The 20,476-nt window shown below is 40.1% G+C and overlaps 1 protein-coding gene and 1 long non-coding RNA gene across 3 annotated transcripts; both read left to right on the top strand.

Moving 5' to 3' along the window:
• Positions 1-9,113, top strand: LOC139023763 (uncharacterized). Its single transcript, XR_011474931.1, has 2 exons — positions 1-218; positions 9,025-9,113. It is a non-coding gene; the product is annotated as an uncharacterized lncRNA (long non-coding RNA).
• Positions 867-4,587, top strand: LOC139023777 (uncharacterized). Of its 2 annotated transcripts, XM_070437619.1 has the most exons (6): positions 867-1,105; positions 1,632-1,905; positions 2,379-2,507; positions 2,635-2,802; positions 3,974-4,025; positions 4,141-4,587. In XM_070437619.1, the coding sequence occupies exons 1-6, from the start codon at positions 1,103-1,105 to the stop codon at positions 4,190-4,192; spliced, it is 678 nt and encodes a 225-aa protein (XP_070293720.1). In that variant the 5' UTR covers positions 867-1,102; the 3' UTR covers positions 4,193-4,587. The 2 variants fall into 2 exon arrangements, with proteins under 2 accessions (XP_070293720.1, XP_070293721.1); XM_070437620.1 differs by lacking the exon at positions 867-1,105 and having other exon boundaries at positions 1,438-1,905; positions 4,141-4,586.
• Positions 9,114-20,476: the final 11,363 nt, after the last annotated feature.

Here is a 20,476-nt window from a genome sequence, read left to right as displayed (position 1 = left end):
TTTGTCATACTGAACACACCCCATCATAATAGACAATAATTTGCAGGTATTTATCTAAACATTGACCATTGATGTTTAAGCCATATTTGTATACATTGTAATGCAACAACTAGAAATGGACAATCATCTCTATAACCTTGATAAAATGTGAACACAAAACATCAGAAAAACAATAGTAACTTAGCACATTATTCTGAGCACGTTTAGGAGGGTACGAGGTCCACAGACACAAACCCAATGTCCAATCTTGCTCTCAATTTAAATCAAGTAAAGATACAATAATCCTAATAAAACTGGGTAAAATGACTTCCTGAATTGTCTAAATATTGCACAGGAAAATGTAAGGTCAGTGTTCCATTTCTCAGCGAACCTGTTTCTATTTTTTTCAACTGGTTCCACTCTTACAAGTGTCTTGTGTATTTTTGCCTGCATATCACTGCCCGCTCAACCCAGATCTTTGAACCAGTAAATGTTCTGCCCAGTGAGACAGGGACTTCAGTTTCACCCCTACCCTGGATGTCAAGGAAAGGTCAAGTACAAGAGCCCTGGCATAGCATGGAGGGAAGGTCCACTATTAAATTATGTCAACTAGGAGCATGTTCTGGAGCTTAAAGTTGGTGAACAACAGTCATGGGCACAAATTGTACTGACATGTTATCACAATGCCGACAGGTGTTGCAGTACATGTAATGTAGGGTATGTAAATACTAGTAATTTTATATTTAAGTCATTTAGCAGACACTCTTATCCAGAGCGATTTACAATAGTGAGTGCATACATTTAAAGAAAAGAAAATGGTCCAATCGGTACCCGTGGAAAATCGAAACCACAACCCTACCGTTGCAAGCGCCATGCTTAACAACTGAGCTACACATTACTCCTCAGAGTGAATCTTACGGCGCACTCCTTGGCAACATGCACGCAAGTCTGTACTTTCGTTTTCGCTTATGTGTTCACCAGTTTGTAAAACGTAGTTATATAACGCAAAACGTTTGCCTCAGCCACATTTGAGCTTTTCGGGACTTTTTCAGGTTTTTAAGTCTTTTCAGTCTTCAGATTTACATTTACTACCAGAACCTGTGCCGTTAGACCTATTTATCATATGGTAAGTTATCTTCCTGTTCTGCTGTTTTTTCTTAGAAATACTGAAGCTGCTTTACTTCAGCCTTTGTGTGAAAACCAGCCGTTGTTTGTCAAGTTTAGTTACGTCCCACCAATACAATTAACTGCTGGTGTTTTGTAGGCCTACTGCCACACTGTTATGGCTTCTTGCCTGAAGACTTTTAAAGTATCAGTATTATGTTCAGTATTTTATTAACTTAGAAGGTACTTACTTTATCATAGAGTGAAATTGTAAGGGTTAACAGGATACCAGAAAGGGTGACATGGTATTTTACTTTGTTACAGATCATAATATAAGTATTATTGTTTGTTCTACTTAATAACATTAAATCATGATGCACTCAAAACCTGCAACCATTGGTTGTTTAATACTCCATAACCACCTTGGGTAAACCATAATCATGCCTTAATAAACATTATATTGGTCCAGTTAAACTTTGATTGCTACCAACCTATACAAATATTAGACTTTTTTACCCAACAGAGATTTGTTTATTATGTCCAAATAGGCCATGGAATTTCTGAAGTCACACAAGGAGGACCTGTGCAAGTGGTTATCAACGATGGATGCTGAGTTTATCATTGACAAGTGTGAAGATATCCTAACAGCTAAACAGGAWAAGGCTATTCGCAATCAAAAAACTGATGAAGGGAAGATCCGTCTTCTTTTGGAGACATTCATTAAAATGGACGATAGTACATGTCAGGACTTCCTTAAGATTCTGAAGGAAGAGCAGACACATTATCCAGGCCTTCAACAACATTTCAGCAAGAGCACACAAGGTAAAATAGTATACATCAACATTTGTGGTGATAAAAACCATGTAGAAATACTTCATATGGTTATGATAAGAAAACATACAACTCTTACAGTAAAGCTTTTAAATAGGTGTTACTATACAGTACATAAGGCACTAGGTAGCCTGGCGGGTAGGAGCGTKGGGCCTGTAACCCGAAGGTTTACTGGATCGAMTCCCCGAGCTGACAAGGTAMAAATCTGTCGTTCTGCCCGAGCAAGGCAGTTAACCCACTGTTCCCCGGGTGCCGAAGATGTCAATTAAGGCAGCCCTCCGCACCTCTCTGATTCAGAGGGGTTGGGTTRAATGAGGAAGACACATTTCCRTTGAATGCATTCAGTTGTACAACTGACTAGGTATCACCTTTCCCAATTTAATGGTTGGGTTTGCTGGTACAATGTTTTTATTAYATGCTGTAAGGTCATTATCTAACATGGCAATAACGAATGTGTTTTGAAGCTTCATCCAGCCCAAYRGTKTATGCGGATTGCAGCAGCACTGTTGATACCAGGAAAGTCACCAATGTCCGAGGTATAAAAGACTTAGACATGCATGTAACCGTTCAAGCAGGATCGGGGAATCCATCTGGTGAGTGCAACTGTGAATAAGCCAACATGGTAATACWGAGAAAGTTGTATTACTTACTAACGACTAGCACCATAAGAAGAACATAACACAATTGTATATTTACTTGGACACAAAATGTCTCTTTCAGGAATRWACGTCAGCCAACCACCCCCACATGCAGAAATGGTTGCAATAAAASACAGCCATATATTTGCATCAGAGATAACGAACTGTACAATCGACGGCAACCTCAATATGTCTGTGATGCAGGTCCCAGCCCCCCAGGCCCCAGCCCCCCAGGCCCCACAGTGTCCAGGTGAACTACTGCATTTAGGCAGGTTTTATCTTCACAGGTCACAGTGGTAGCTGTGTTAGAGAACAGGATCATCTTGACAAATGAGCTCAGTCCACATATATTTKAATTAATGTTATTTTCAATCATGCATTTGATATTTGAAATAAAATAATGGCAACTTAATATATTTCAGTGCCACCAAAGCAAACAGAAGATGTGTCCTCTTCTCAGGTAGTCAATCCCAATTTTGTATGAGATCAAAAACTTAATTATTAAACATAATTATTGTTTTCTTTGAGAAACAAAACAACTGTCAGTAAAAATTGCTTCTCTAGCCCTGCCATGAAAATGATCATTGAAATAAGGTGAACCTCATCGACTGGCTCCGAGCAGATTCTGTCTTCATTCTTCAACATGTGCACTCCAAACGTATTGTTACCGATAGAGTATCAAGAGCGAAGAGCTCTTCAGTACCAGAGGCTGCTGTGCCGACTGATTGACAAGATGATTCTCAAAAAGGAAGAGACATGCTCTCAGGTTCTTGATACTCTCAAAGAAAGTGAGGTGAATGACACCTATCCAGACTTAAGAAGTGGATACCACCTTATTCTGACTAGGTATCTGGAATGTTAACTGACTAAGTAACATACTACAGAATTAATATTTTATCAATAACTTGTATTTTGAAGAATACGACTAGATTTAGGAATACGTAAATAGCTTAGTACTATGTCTTTACCTGATCATAACCTCAAAAATATGTTTTCAGGACCGTGAAATATTGTTATGTTGTTAACTTTGGATTTTCTGAGTACCAAGTGATCCCAGGAAGAAGACTCTTTTGTATACACTGAAAGAGGCAGTCAGGCTAGATAATAATACGTGGATTTTCTCCTGATTCAGACTTACTACCTAGTCCTCTTCGTTCCTATGTGAACATAAGCTAACCCTGGTTTAGAGGTCATATTAAAATGGCAATCCCTGTAGCATGAGGCAGGGTAGATTACCTTTTTTGCACTGCGGACCGGAGTAAACATTTCTAACACTTCGGGACCTTCGTGCAAAAGTTTTTGAATTTTTAAAAAAGCTGACCAATTTAGCTGGGTTAGACTCTGCTAGTGTGTTCCATAGCGTGTTTCATGTTAGTGACATTGGTGCACTATTTCTCAATGTATCACCTTTTCTCTTTTAGGACCATCACGGCCCAAGAACATGACATATCTCCATCGATCTCTTCAATTCAAGTAGACAAATATTGTGAAAGGGCTGTAACACTGAAATGCTATCGATACATGTATCTTACCTTAAGAATGTAATTTGATTTATCCTAAATATATTTATTTATCTTCCTTGTGAAAGACAAATGTGGGTTTTGAAAGAAAGAACCGCACAGCTCTGGTTAGCCAGGTGAAAAACGTGAAGCCATTGTCGATGATCTGCAGAGTGGACATTTTCATGATGAAATGGCTGCCATCGTGAATGCCCAGTTGACACCACAAGAAATGATGAGAAGCTCCTGGATAGCGCAACCAGCACCGGCGGTTAAGCCCTGATTCAAGCCCTTTTAACTCACCAGAAGGATGTCATGGATGACCTGATTGCTGAAAATGCTTGAAGAGGTCAATTGGTTCTTCATATTAATTTATCTATATCAGGACTATTTTTACCTTTTTCTATCACTTTTTTATTCATCTTAGCCACCAGCCTGGTCTCATAGACTAGTAAACTTAAAATCTGAGACACTCAGAATAGTATAATATGCTACAGTACATTTGGTACGATGTTTACATTAAATGATGTTAGAGTGGTTGGTTAGGGTGGATGATATGCGTAATGCAAACTGTCAACTACTTGCTACTTTTTAGCTACTTTGCAACTACTTAGCATGTTAGCTAACCCTTCCCCTAACTCTTAACCCTAATCTTAACTCCTAACACTAACCCAAGCCTAAGCTACATTAGCCACAAACAAAATTGGAATTCATAACATACGTCTGCAAATTGTAACATATATTACAAATTGCAATTCAGTAACATATCATACAAATTGTAATTTGTAACATATCATAAGGAACATGGATGATATGACATTCACAAATGAATACATACCATACGAAAAGTAACATATCATACTAATTGGCTGTCCCAGATATATATTTATCTGTTACGTCTACCCCTGAGTCCAGGTGTTGCCACGTGTAATTATTGTGTGGTGCTATTTTTTATTGACAAAATCATGACAAATATTTTTTAAGGGAAACATTTCTATAAAAAATGCAAGACAATATATTTATGATTGTTGACTTATGGTTCTTTACATTCCAAATATAAAATGTAAATGTGCAGTTTGAAGATTTACCACTGCATTACCTTTAAATGAAATGTGTTGAATTACTTATGTTGTCAACCTCCAAGAAGGAGAGGTCCAATAAATTAACTGAAAAAACATCTGTAGACCTATGAACATCTATCGGCCTATACAGGCCAAGAGTTGGACTTGCAATGACAGTCTGTGTTTGACTTTGTCATACTGACACACCCCATCATAATAGACAATACATTTGCAGGTAGTTATCTAAACATTGACCATTGATGTTTAAGTGTATTTGCATACATTTTAATGCAACAACTTAGAATTGACAATCCCTCTATAACCCTCATGAAATGTGAACACAAAAACATCAGAAAACAAAGTAATTTAGCACATTATTCAATTTAAATACAATTTTATTTCACATACGCTACCGTTCAAAATTTGTGGTCACTTAGAAATGCCCTTTTTTTAAAGAAAAGCAAATTTAAAATGGTTTTCCAATGATCAATTAGCCTTTAAAAATATCAACTTGGATTAGCTAACACAACGTGCCATTGGAACACAGGAGTAATGGTTGCTGAAAATGGTCCTCTGTACGCCTATGTAGATATTCCATAAAAAATCTGCCATTTCCAGCTACAATAGTCATATACAACATTAATAATGTCTACAGTTTWTGTCTGATCAATTTGATGTTATTTTAATGGACAATTTWTTTTGCTTTTCTTTCAAAAATCAAGGACATTTCTATGTGACCCCAAACTTTTGAACGGTAGTGTACACATGGTTAGCAGATAATAATACGAGTGTAGCGAAATGCTTGTGCTTCTAGTTCCGACATTATTGTTAGATATTACTGCACTATCTAACATTAATATCTAACAAGTAGTCTAACAATTCCCCAACACCTACCTAATACACACAAATCTAAAGGGGTGAATGAGAATATATACATGTAAGTATATGGATGAGCGATAGCGAAGGTGCAATAGATGGTATAAAATACAGTAGATACATGTGACATTAATAATGTTTACATATCTTACATTACTCAAGTGGCATTATTTTACAGTGCATTGTATAAAGTGACTAGTGATCCATTTATTGAAGTGGCCAGTGATTGGGTCTCAATGTAGGCAGCAGCCTCTCTGAGTTAGTGATTGCTGTTTAGTAGTCTGATGGCTTTGAGGTAGAAGCTGTTTTTCAGTCTCTCGGTCCCAGCTTTGATGCACCTGTACTGACCTCGCCTTYTGGATGATAGCGGTGTGAACAGGCAGTGGCTCAGGTGGTTGATGTCCTTTATGATCTTTTTGGCCTTCCTGTGACATCGGGTGCTGTAGGTGTCATGAAGGGCAGGTAGTTTGCCCCCGGTGATGCGTTGTGCAGACCACACCGCCCTTTGGAGAGCCTTGCGGTTGAGGGCGGGTCAGTTGCCGTACCAGGCTGTGATACAGCCCGACAGGATGCTCTCAATTGTGCRTCTRTAAARGTTTGTCAGGGTTTTGGGTGACAAGCCAAATTTCTTCAACCTCCTGAGGTTGAAGTGGCGCTGTTGCGCCTTCTTCACCACACTGTCTGTGTGGGTGGACCATTTCAGTTTGTCTGTGATGTGTACGCCGAGGAACTTAAAACTTTCCACCTTCTCCACTGCTATCCCTTCGATGTGGATAGGGGGTTTCTCCCTCTGCTGTTTCCTGAAGTCCACAATCATCTCCTTTGTTTGTTGACGTTGAGTGAGAGGTTGTTTTCCTGACACCACACTAGAGGTCGACCGATTATGATTTTTCAACGCTGATACCGATACCGATTATTGGAGGACCAAAAAAGCAGATACCGATTATATCGGCCGATTTTTAAAAATGTATTTGTAATAATGACAATTACAACAATACTGAATGAACACTTATTTTAACTTAATATAATACATCAATAAAATCAATTTAGCCTCAAGTAAATAATGAAACATGTTCAATTTGGTTTAAATAATGCAAAAACAAAGTGTTGGAGAAGAAAGTAAAAGTGCAATATGTGCTATGTAAGAAAGCTAACGTTTAAGTTCCTTGCTCAGAACATGAGAACATATGAAAGCTGGTGGTTCCTTTTAACATGAGTCTTCAATATTCCCCGTTAAGAAGTTTTAGGCTGTAGTTATTATAGGAATTATAGGACTATGTCCCTCTATACCATTTGTATTTAATTAACCTTTGAGGAATTATAGGACTATGTCCCTCTATACCATTTGTATTGAATTAACCTTTGACTAGTGGATGTTCTTATAGGCACTTTAGTATTGCAAGTGTAACAGTATAGCTTCCGTCCCTCTCCTCGCTCCTCCCTGGGCTCGAACCAGCAACACAACGACAACAGCCACCATCGAAGCAGCGTTACCCATGCAGAGCAAGGGGAACATCTACTAGAAGGCTCAGAGCGAGTGACGTTTGTAAACGCCTTATTGACGGCGCTAACTAAGCTTAGCATTTCACTTCGGTACACCAGCGCTCATCTCGGCGTTGATAGGCTTGAAGTCATAAACAGCGCAATGCTTGACGCAAACGAAGATCTGCTGGCAAAACGCACGAAAGTGCTGTTTGAATGAATGTTTACACACCTGCTCTCTGCTACCACTCTCAGTCAGATACTTAGATACTTGTATGCTCAGTCAGATTATATGCAACGCAGGACACGCTAGATAATATCTAGTAATATCATAACCATGTGTGTAGTTAACTAGTGGTTATGATTGATTTTTTTTATAAGATAATGTAATGCTAGCTGCAACTTACCTTGGCTTACTTGCATTCGGGTAACAGGAGTCTCCTTGTGGAGTGCAACGGGAGAGAGGAGGTCGTTATTGCGTTGGACTAGTTAACTGTAAGGTTGCAAGATTGGATCCCCGAGCTGACAAGGTGAAAATCTGTCATTCCTCTCTGAACAAGGCAGTTTAACCCACCGTTCTCTAGGCCGTCATTGAAAATAAGAATGTGGTTCTTAACTGACTTGCCTAGTTAAATAAAGGTTAACATTTATTTTTATTTTTTTAAATAGGCAAAAGGGCCCAAAATACAGATTTCCGATTGTTATGAAACTTGAAATCGGCCCTAATTAATCGGCACATTCCGATTAATCTGGGATCCGACCTCTACACCACACCCAAGTGCCCTCACCTCCTCCCTGTAGGCTGTCTCGTCGTTGTTGGTAATCAAGCTCACTACTGTAGTGTTGTCTGAAAACTTGATGATTGAGTTGGAGGCGTGCATGGCCACGCAGTTGTGGGTGAACASGGGGGACAGGAGGGGGCTGAGCACGCACCCTTGTGGGGCCCCAGTGTTGAGGGTCAGTGAAGTGGAGATCTTGTTTCCTACCTTCACCACCTGGTGGGCGGCCCGTCAGAAAGTCCAGGACCCAATTGCACAGGACTGGGTTGAGACCCAGGGCCTCCAGCTTGATGATGAGTTTGGAGGTTACTATGGTGTTAAATGCTGAGCTGTAGTCAATGAACAGCATCTTTACATAGGTATTCCTTTAGTCCAGATGGGATAGGGCAGTGTGCAGTGTGATGGCGATTGCGTCATCTGTGGACCTGTTGGGGCGGTATGCAAACTGAAGTGGGTCTAGGGTAGCCGGTAAGGTGGAGGTGATATAATCCTTGACTAGTCTCTCAAAGCACTTCATGATGACAGAAGTGAGTGCTACGGGGCGGTAGTCATTTAGTTCAGTTATCTTTGCCTTCTTGGGTACAGGAACAATGGTAGCCATCTTGAAGCATGTGGGGACAAAAGACTGGGATAGGGAGCGATTGAATATGTCCGTAAACACACTAGCCAGCTGGTCTGCGCATGCTTTGAAGACGCGGCTAGGGATGCCGTCTGGGCCGGCAGCCTTGCGAGGGTTAACGCGTTTAAATTCAGAGCACGTTAGTGAGGGTATGAGGTTCCGCAGACACAAACACCCAATGTCCAATCTTGCTTCAWTATTAAATCAAGTAAAGATACAATAATCCTAATATACCTGGGTAAAATTACTTCCWGAATGTGTCTAAATATTGCACAGAAAAATGTAAGGTCAATGTTCCATTTCTCAGCCAACCTATTTCCATTTTATTTAAACACAATTTGTACTGACATGTTATCACAATGCCTACAGGTGTTGCAGTACATGTAATTGTAACGGTGTAATKAAGTTGTTAAATTCCTGCATAAAATGRGTATTATGCCATCTCCTGGTTGATTAGTGTGTTTACATTGTCAAATACATTCARKGAYAAAGGTATGGGATTCTCAGTAATCCACAGCAGATTTATGGAGAATTTCTGTGGGTGAGTTGAAAATGTAATGTATAAAGTTGACATTACATCATAAAATCCACCTTTTACATCGTAAATTGAAGTTGGTAGCTAACTCGAAAATGAATCTTCCTTAGGAGTGCTATTTATTTGTATTTGTCACATCACGTGCGCCAAATACAACAGGTGTAGACCTTACAGTGAAATGCTTACTTACAAGCCCTTAACTAAAAATGTAGTTTTAAGAAAACAAGTGTTAAGAAAGTATTTACTTATCTGAACTGAAGTAAAAAATACAATTAAAATAAATAAAAAATAAATAAAATAATAGTAGCGAGGCTATATACAGGGGGTACCGGTACAGAGCCAATGTGCAGGGGCACAGGTTAGTCCAGGTAATTGAGGTTATATGTACTGTAGGTAGAGGTAAAGTGACTGTGCATAGGGGAGGGGGGGACAATGTAAATAGTCTGGATATTTGATTAGCTGTTCAGGAGTCTTATGACTTGGGGGTAAGAGCTGTTAAGAAGCCTTTTGGACCTAGACTTGCCGCTGCGGTACCACTTGCCATGCGGTAGCAGAGAGAACAGTCTATGACTAGGGTGGCTGGAGTCTTGGGCAATTTTTKGGGTCTTTGACACCGCCTGGTATAGAGGTCCTGGATGGCAGGAAGGTTTTCTCCAGTGAATTACTGGGCCGTACGCAATACCCTCTGTAGTGCCTTGCGGTTGGTGGCCGAGACACTGTATTTCTGATCAATGTGATGTTATTTTAATGTACAAAATATGAGCTTTTCTTTCAAAAACAAGGACATTTCTAAGTGACGGTAGTGTACATAAATACATACATACATAATAAATACAGAAAAAAGAAAAAAAAAGAAACAGAAGTCACTTGAATCCAGTCTGGCACAAAGAGAAGACCTATACAATCTATATACACACATGCCATTTACCACATAGAAGCTAAATATTTTTACAATTTAATTATAGGTATTCCAGTCTTTATCTAAATATTYCGCAAACGGAAATACACAATGGACAAAAAAACATTTCAATTTCTCCTCATCACACATAATGCCAGGGTATATCTGGTGTGCTTTCTGGAATAATAGCAAGCGTATATCGTGGTAGAAAGGGCAATAGAGGATAAAATGAGTTTCATTCTCTATTTCTTCAAGGTCACAATAGTGGAAAAGTCTTTCCTCTTCCATTTCACCACAAAACCGACCTGTTTCAATACGCAGAGACAATATCCCTGATCTTACCTGTTTCAATACGCAGAGACAATATCCCTGATCTTACTGCTTTCAATACGAAGAGGCAATATCCCTGATTTTACCTGTTTCAATACGCAGAGACAATATCCCTGATCTTAACCTGTTTCAATACGCAGAGACATATCCTGATCTTACCTGTTTCAAATACGAAGAGCAATATCCCTGATCTGACCTGTTTCAATACGGCAGAGGCAATATCCCTGATCTGACCTGTTTCAAATAGCGAGGCAATATCCCTTGATCTGACCTGTTTCAATACGCAGAGGCCAATATCACCTATCTACCTCTTTCAAACACAGAGCCATATCCCTGATCTTACCTGTTTCAATACGCAGAGGCAATATCCCTGATCTGACCTGTTTCAATACGTAGAGGCAATATCCCTGATCTGACCTGTTTCAATACGTAGAGGCAATATCCCTGATCTTACCTGTGCACACAGCGATCTCTTGCTTTTAGGTAGGTTATACATAATATATTTCTAACACACAAATTCACCCTTAATCAAACAAAAGGTTCTTCTTTTCATATTGCATCAACAGTTGTTTTTTAATCATATCTATGTCTCCCTTAATTTGGTTTTCGTACAGATGTTCACAGTCAGACTGTTGAAAAAGGTCAGACATTTCAGCTGCCCAGGCTCCCCCTATGGATAGATTGACAAACTTTACTAGCTATTCTAGCAGTTGGCATATCCATCAGTCTATTCCAAAGTCTCACTATACACGCCTTTCATCTCACCTCACAGGGTTCCCAGCCCATGTCCCCAGTTATTGCAAGTATAGGCGCAAACTTGTGTGTATGGTTTTTACCACTAGAGGTCCTTAGAGTCAAACTTTGCTTTGCATTTCATAAGAAATACAAAAAAAGTTCATACATGGTTGTTGTGAAAAGCGTATTTAATTGTGATCAAATCATTTATAGTGTGGACAGATATTCAGTGACCGATGATGGCTCTTAAATAAATGACCCCATATTTAGAAAATGTACTGTAAGAAAAAACATGATATTGCATTTGATATCCATTGCCAACACTATACATAGTCATTATTATTTCAAAGTAATTTCAAGAGAATAATATCAGGTTGTTTACCACTTACCTCTATTTTGAAATGTATAGAAATTGGCACAGAGAAGGAAAGTACTGTACAGTAGGTACTACCTTGCAGTGGCAGGAGGATGTTTTTTTTTTCATGAGCATGGCCTTATTTCTATTACAGCATGTTGGATGGTTGTCATTCAGATTTAATTMACTCAGTGCAATGTAACACCATAGGTTTAACATACTACATGATACTCTGATTTTCCCTATACCCATCATGAGGTTGCTACAACCTAGCCTATGAATGAAAGTTTACAACGTAGATGCACACAGAGAGAGAATTTTGAGTTGACAGACAGTGACACATGAAATACCGCATTGCACACTCTTGCCTGCATATAGCTGATCTAGTGTGTAATCATTAGTCCAACAAATTCAGGTATGTTTATCCCCATTTTGTTCCGTTAGCTTCCGTTTAAGAAACGTTTTTCAACAGAATCGGCGGAATGAATACACCACATATCAAGCATAAACACAGTTCACTTTAATAGCAGCCACGTTGTATTCGTTCTCGGATCTATGCGCATTGATGCGCTCTCCCCCTCGTTTGTGGACTTTAATGCACAACATATCAGCTGTATGTGACCAGGCGAAAAAACCTTTCTAAGCCAAACCATATCATAACCGCTACACACAGTCTACATCGTTGTCACCATATTAGCTAAATTAACATCATAGTCAACATAGCTAATATAACTAATGCATTAGTAAACCCGCTACAATYATGCAGTAACKTTAGAGTGTATAGTCAGTAAGCAGTTTAGCAGTTACACCGGCAGGCCCCGGTGGTAATAAATTAGTAAAACCAAAAGCTTACCTTGACTTGGAAGAGTTCCAGTGTTGTGTTGGATAGTCATAGCCAGCTAGCTAACATTGCATCCCTCTGTTTGAGCACGGTGTTTGAGTAGGCTAAACTAGCTAGCTGCAGMTGCTAGCTAAGTAAGTAAAACTGAAATTTAAAAAACATATCTTTCTCTTGCTTCTTCATTTTAGGAAGAAATTAATTTGTTCAAGACTGTTTAACTATTGTCTTTTTCTCTCATTGAGACAACTACTCACCACAGTTTATGCTAGTGCTAGCTAGCTGTAGCTTATGCTTTCAGTACTAGATTAATTYTCTGATCATTTGATTGGGTGGACCAGATGTCAGTTCATGCTGCAAGAGCTCTGATAGGTTGGAGGATGTCCTCCGGAAGTTGTCATAATTACTGTGTAAGTCTATGGAAGAGGGTGAGAACCATGAGCCTCCTAGGTTTTGTTTTGAAGTCATGTACCCAAAGGTCGACGGAAGCTAGCTGTTCTCTGGCTACACCACGGTGTTACCCTACAGAGTGCTGTTGAGGCTACAAAATGGTGTGTTTTAATCAATTATTTGTTGACGTGAATCTATTTAGTATAGTTTTATCTAAAAAGGATCACTTTTTAAATGTTAAAAAATATATWTTTTTATGAAATTCACTGAGGAGGATGGTCCTCCCCTTCCTCCTCTGAGGAGCCTCCACTGCTACCGTGTCACTATGTATTTACATAGGCTTTATACTAGAGAATAACTATGTGATATGTGTAAGGGATAAACGCAGACGCTCTCAATTGTCAAAATCTATGCTGAAATGAAACCACACATTCATGCAGACGTCACACAAATCAAATCACATTTTATTGGTCACATACACATGGTTAGCAGATGTTAATGCTAGTGTAGTGAAATGCTTGTGCTTCTAGTTCCGACCACGCTGTTTCCTGAAGTYCACGATCATCTCCTTTGTTTTGTTGACGTTGAGTGAGAGGTTGTTTTCCTGAAACCACACTCCGAGGGCCCTCACCTCCTCCCTGTAGGCCRTCTCGTCATTGTTGGTATTCAAGCCTACCACTGTAGTGTCGTCTGCAAACTTGATGATTGAGTTGGAGGCGTGCATGGCCACGCAGTCATGGGTGAACAGTGAGTACAGGAGAGGGCTGAGAACGCACCCTTGTGGGGCCCCAGTGTTGAGRATCAGCGGGGTGGAGATTTTGTTTCCTACCCTCACCACCTGGGGGCRGCCCATCAGAAAGTCCAGGACCCAGTTGCACAGGGCGGGGTCGAGACCCAGGGTCTCGAGCTTAATGACGAGTTGAGGGTACTATGGTGTTAAATGCTGAGCTGTAGTCGATGAACAGCATTATCACATAGGTATTCCTCTTGTCCAGATGGGTTAGGGCAGTGTGATTGCAGTTGCGTCGCCTGTGGACCTATTGGGGCTGTAAGAAATTGGAGTGGGTCTAGCGTGGAGGTGATATGGTCCTTGACTAGTCTCTCAAAGCACTTCATGATGACGGAAGTGATGCTACGGGGCGGTAGTCGTTTAGCTCAGTTACCTTAGCTTTCTTGGGAACAGAACAATGGTGGCCCTCTTGAAGCATGTGGGAACAGCAGACTGGGATAGGGGTTGATTGAATATGTCCGTAAACACACCAGCCAGCTGGTCTGCGCATGCTCTGAGGACGCGGCTAGGGATGCCGTCTGGGCCGGCAGCCTTGCGAGGGTAAACACGTTTAAATGTTTTACTCACGTTGCCTGAGGTGAAGGAGAGTCTGCAGGTTTTGGTAGCGGACCGTGTCGTTGGCAATGTATTGTCCTCAAAGCGAGTGAAGAAGTTGTTTAGTTTGTCTGGAGCAAGACATCGGGGTCCGCGACGGGGCTCGTTTTCTATTGTAGTCCGTGATTGACTGTAGACCCTGCCACGACTGTGATTATAATCGAAGAGAATTCTCTTGGTAGATAATGCGGTCGGCATTTGATTGTAAGGAATTCTAGGTCAGGTAACAAAAGGACTTCAGTTCCTGTATGTTGGTATGATCACACCACGACTCGTTAATCATAAGGCATACACCCCCGCCCTTCTTCTTACCAGAGAAATGTTTGTTTCTGTGGCGCCGATGCGTGAAGAAACCAGGTGGCTGTACCGACTCTGATAACGTATCCCGAGTGAGCCATGTTTCCGTGAAACAGAGAATGTTACAATCTCTGATGTCTCTCTGGAAGGCAACCCTTTCCCGGATTTCATCTACCTTGTTGTCAAGAGACTGGACGTTGGAGAGTAGTATACTCGTGAGCAGTGGGTGATGTGCCCGTTTTCTGAGCCTGACCAGAAGACCACTCCGTCTGCCCCTTCTGCGGCGSCGTTGTTTTGGGTCGCCTGCTGGGATCCGATCCATTGTCCTGGGTGGTGGACCAAACAGAGGATCCACTTTGGGAAAGTCATATTCCTGGTCGTAATGTTGGTAAGTTGACGTTGCTCTTATATCCAATAGYTCCTCCCGGCTGTATGTAATGAGACATTTCCTGGTGTAACAGTGTAAGAAATAATACACAAAAAAACTAAATACTGCATAGTTTCCTAAGAACACGAAGCAAGGCGGCGGCCATCTCTGTTGGCGCCGGAAGATATTGCAAGTGTGCACCCACCCACATTCCAGTGCTTATGTCTATGATGTAACATAACACAACTATATGCAATAAAGCCTACTTTATATAAGTTCCCCAAAAGTGAAACTCTTTGCCCTTGTTGCCCGTCTTATTGTGGAAGCCACGAAGGATTATTATACGACCTCAGAGAATCCTCCCCTTTTACATCATGGCATCCGCTCTGTAAGATCCCACCCGTCTTAGCAATCATCTTAACTTATCCTGTTGGCTTGCTGTCCACCGCTGTCCTGCTGTTCACCAAGGGAAGCTCACAAAGGCACCCATTAGTCTTGCTTGATTGGTATGTCTGGAATGTTCTGCCCTGTGGTCTGATAGAACTAAAAAGTAAGAGCCCATAGCAACAGAATCTAACAACATGTATTGTATGCAAGGGAGCAATCAGGGGGAACAGTTGATTTCAAGTTGGTTGATGAGAGAGATATTGTAGCAAACGGCAGGGCAGCGAACCCAGGTCACTGGCGTGAAATAGAAACACCCTACACATAATGCAAATATGGTAATCCACTTGGTGTGAGGATTGCTACACTATTATTGAACTGATTAATCATAAACTTATTATTGAGAGCTTAATTAAAAGTCTCCCTTTTTTCTATTAATGTGGGATGGATTGTATCATAGGGCTCTACAAATCATACATTTCACTTAAGCTAACGTAAACCCTCAGGTATAGTGAAGAATTCTTTTAAGTTTGACTTGGAAAAAAATATTTTCCTAATGCTGGTCTCCAGACTGCTAAACCCTAACCCGTGTCTCTTTTTGAATATCTCAATCTGTAATGGGAGCAGCATGGGGTAACATTAGACCTTCCACTCACTCCCGGACACATTTTGTGAAATACTCTGGCCTGGTTCCAGATCTGTTTGTGCAACATACTATGGTCATTGTCATGCCAATGAGTTGACAAGAAAGCAGAAACAGATCTGGGAACAGGCTTGAAATTCTCCCATCAGATTATTTGACAGAATACTGAGCCATCCAGGGATGACTTAGTTGGATGCAGACAACCAAATGCTTGCATAATTTAGATGGCAATGGCAAGAGACAGCTCCCTTTAACATGGGGTGCAGACAATTCAATTTCCAAAAATGGCTCAATAATGCCAGTATTTTTAGATGTTAGATGTAGTGTAAAGGAGGTTGGCAAAAAAGTTATGAAACGAGATAATTCTAACAAGGAAAATAATCACTATAAGCCTAAATACTTTCCACAAATTRTTTTATTTTGTGACATAATTAACATATTGGTGTTAATTGTGTTTGATTACTACCCACATTACCAAACCCTATATTAGCTCATTATTAGAGAGGGTATTTGAACTATAAGAAAATACTCGCTATACCTCCCTTTTACTCATCTTTATGTAAACAATGTGACAGTTTGAGTCTTCAACATGTCATGAGAGATATTTCTGAACTATCTCTATTTGTCATATGGAGAACACATCACTGAAGAGGGCCTTTACTCGCACCATTCTCTAGCTGTCTGTCTGGATGGACTGTCCTTCCTCAGGGACCTGTTTTTCCTCTGACTCCCTCGCCATGCCACGCCACACCACATGCGCTGCGGGATACTGTGGACTTCATCTGATGATGCCATTACAGCTGGAGATGGATCATTGACTGGCAACTCGCAGTTCTTTTTCACGCACTACTGACCAAAACCTGTGTGTATAGTCACAAAGATAGTGTTGAGTCTGAATGTTAAAGTAAAAATCCACTCAAATACTATCTTCAGTATTTTTTTTATACAGTCCCAAAATGTTTTGCATGTCAGCAGTCAAGTTTTCAAGAAGCTAAGTGTCACTTGCCACATCATCATGATGATGCGTTTTACATCATAAGATGCATTTTGCAATATCATAATGATGTTGCAAGTGACACTTTAGGTTCTTACAAGAAAACTGGGAACTCAACAAAAAAAAACTAGGTCAAAGTAATGATGTCAGGGATCTTCTTGTCAGAAAGTCGGAGCTCTAGAAAGATCCCAGAGTTTCCGACTTGGAATACCGAGTTGGATGACCGTTCAAAATTATTTTTCCCAGTCGGAGACAGTTTTTTTCCTGAATACCCAGTTGTCTTCAATGCACTGAAGTCGGACGTCCGAGTTCCCAGTTGTTTCGAACGCGGCATTTGCTACTTGAAAGTCCAATATCTTGAAACTTGACTGTTGATATGCAAAACATTTTGGGCCTGCACTAATTTTTTATTTTTTTWAAATAGTTTTTAAGTCAATTTTTCCTTTAAGAAACAGCACTCACTGTCACTCCCTGGCCTTAGTTATCTTTGTTTTCTTTATTATTTTAGTTAGGTCAGGGTGTGACATGGGGAATGTTTGTGTGTTTTTGTCTCGTCTAGGGTGTTTGTATTGTCTAGGGGGTGTTTGTAGAGTTCATAGGGTTGTGTTCATTGTAGGTGTTTATGTAAGTCTATGGTTGCCTAGATTGGTTCTCAATTAGAGACAGCTGTCTATCGTTGTCTCTGATTGGGAGCCATATTTAGGCAGCCATAGTCATTAGGTAGGTTGTGGGTGATTGTCTATGTGTAAGTTGCCAGTGTCTGCACTTATTGTTTGTATAGCTTCACGTTCGTCTGTTTGTTGTTTTGATTAGTTTGTATAGTGTTCGTTTCGTTTTCGTCTTCATTAAAGAAGAATGTATTGTTATCACGCTGCGCCTTGGTCCTCCTCACTTAAATGTTACGACGAACGTGACACTCACTTTGTATCGTGGGGGAATGGATGGATTTAAGGTGGTATTTAATAACAAATGGGAGTCTCTGGCATTGATTTCATGTCATTTAAACAAAACTTGATTCTGAAAAACAACCTAATTTGGGTTATTTGGTAACCCACACTCTGAAAAATGCTTGGTTAAAAACAACCCAATTTGGGTAAATATTGGACAGAACACAAGTTGGGTTATTTTGACCCAGCCAGTCACAAACAATCCATAGTTTTCGTTAAGTTGGGTTGTTGATGCTGGGTTATTGAGCTATGATCCACCGGGACAGATCAGAAGACTACAGGTGTGGCTTAGTAGGGCGTGGCTTTCAGATAGTTATTTTTGAGCACCCATGAGAGTAAATGTCATTCCGGTTAATCTTTTCTGTTGTATTGTCAACACATGTTAAGGTTGAGTACTGGCATTTTTGTAGCTTTACTAATGCTTACACAAAAGTATGAGTTGCTGTGCATATCCCAATAATGGGCACGTTAATGCCTTATAACTTTTTTCATATAAAAAAAACAACTACGTGAAAGCCACACTCCCAATAGGCCATGCCTTTGGATTGCCCAAATATGGGTGAATTTAACCATCAGTTGGGTTTTTATTCACTGAGCCGCCACATTTCCTCTCAATATCTTTTTATATTATGCATTTTTTTCTTCTTTTTTTTTTTACAATTAATAACATAATTTTTATATAAAAATTATAAAGTGGGAACTATCTTAACATTGGGATACGCATACGCACTTGAAGAACTCTGTCACGGCTGTCGAAAGAGGAAGACCAAGGCGCAGCGTGGTGAGCGTACATATTCCTTTATTCGAAATGACGCCGACAAAAACAATAAACAATCCAAAACAATCGTGAAGCTTAAGTGCTATGTGCCACAAACAAAGACTTCCCACACAGAAAGGAGGGAAAAGGGCTACCTAAGTATGGTTCCCAATAAGAGACAACGATAGACAGCTGTCCCTGATTGAGAACCATACCCGGCCAAAACATAGAAACACAAAATCATAGAAAACATAGAATGCCCACCCCAAATCATACCCTGACCAAACCAAATAGAGACATTAAAAGGCTCTCTACGGTCAGGGCGTGACAAACTCAATTTGTGTAAGCCTCAATTAAAGGTCCTGAACAGTTATTCTGAAAAGTAATTTTCTTTCATGGTTAACTACAAGGAAGTTTGAAAAGACAAGTTGAGTGGGCATGAAGCTTATATTCATGAGCGCTCCTTGACTGAGACTTTGTGTGAGCCTCATTAAAGGTCCTGAACAGTTATTCTGAAAGTACTTTTTTTCTCATGGCTAACTACAAGGAAGTTTGAAAAGACAGGTTGAGTGAGCATGGAGCTTATATTCATGAGCTCTCCTTGACTGACAGCTCTTTGAAACACCTATGTCAACAACTTGAACGCAGTGAGCAGTGTTGCAGTAAAATCATCTCAAGCAAATTTGGTGATACACAAACCAACTCAAACATTGAAATTGCGTCAAAGATATGTATTTTCTATATACACTGAACAAAAATATAAATGCAACAAGCAACAATTTCAAAGATTTCACTGAGTTACAGTTCATATAAGGAAATCAGTCATTTGAAATTAATTCATTAGGCCCTAATCTATGGATTTCACATGACTGGGAATACAGATACCTTAAAAAAAAAGTAGGGGCGTGGATCAGAAAACCAGTCAGTATCTGGTGTTACCACCATTTGCCTCATCCAGTGCGACACATGTCCTTCACCTATAGTTCATAATGATGTTGATTGTGGCCTGTGGAATGTTGTCCCACTCCTCTTCAATGGCTGTGCAAAGTTGCTGAATATTGTTAGGAACTGGAACACGCTGTCATGCATGAGCAAACATGCTCAATGGGTAACATGTCAGGTGAGTACTGTATGCAGTCCATGGAAGAACTGGGCCATTTTCAGCTTCCAGGAATTGTATACAGCAGTGGAGGCTCCTCAGAGAAGGAAGGGGAGGACCATCCTCATTGATTTTCATAAAACTTTTCCTTTTTAGATAAAACTATACTAAATATTAACAAATGTCACCAAATAATTTATTAAAACACACTACAGTAGCCTCAACAGCACTCTGTAGGGTAGCACCATGGTGTAGCCAGAGGACAGTTAGCTTCCGTCCTCCTCTGTGTACATTGACTTCAATACAAAACCTAGGAGGCTCATGGTTCTCACCCCCTTCCATAGACTTACACAGTAAATAACTGACATGTTGTCCACCCAATCAAAGGATCCGAAAATGAATATAGTACTGAAAGCATAAGTTACAGCTAGCTAGCACTGCTGTGCATAACATGTGGTGAGTAGTTGACTCGTTGACTCAAAGAGAAAGAAAATAGTTTAACAATTTTGAACAAACAAATTTCTTCCAAAAGGAGAAGCGAGAGAGAAATAAGAGGGAGATTGAAAGTGAAAAAAATGACAGTGGCACTTACTTAGCTAGCAAATGCAGCTAGCTAGTGTAACTTACTGAAACACTCTGCTCAAACAGAGACATG

Source organism: Salvelinus sp. IW2-2015, linkage group LG36 (assembly GCF_002910315.2).
Source record: "Salvelinus sp. IW2-2015 linkage group LG36, ASM291031v2, whole genome shotgun sequence".
NCBI lineage: Eukaryota > Metazoa > Chordata > Actinopteri > Salmoniformes > Salmonidae > Salvelinus > Salvelinus sp. IW2-2015.
The sequence above is the reverse complement of the archived record's forward strand: the minus strand, read 5'-3'. Positions and strand labels throughout refer to the sequence as shown.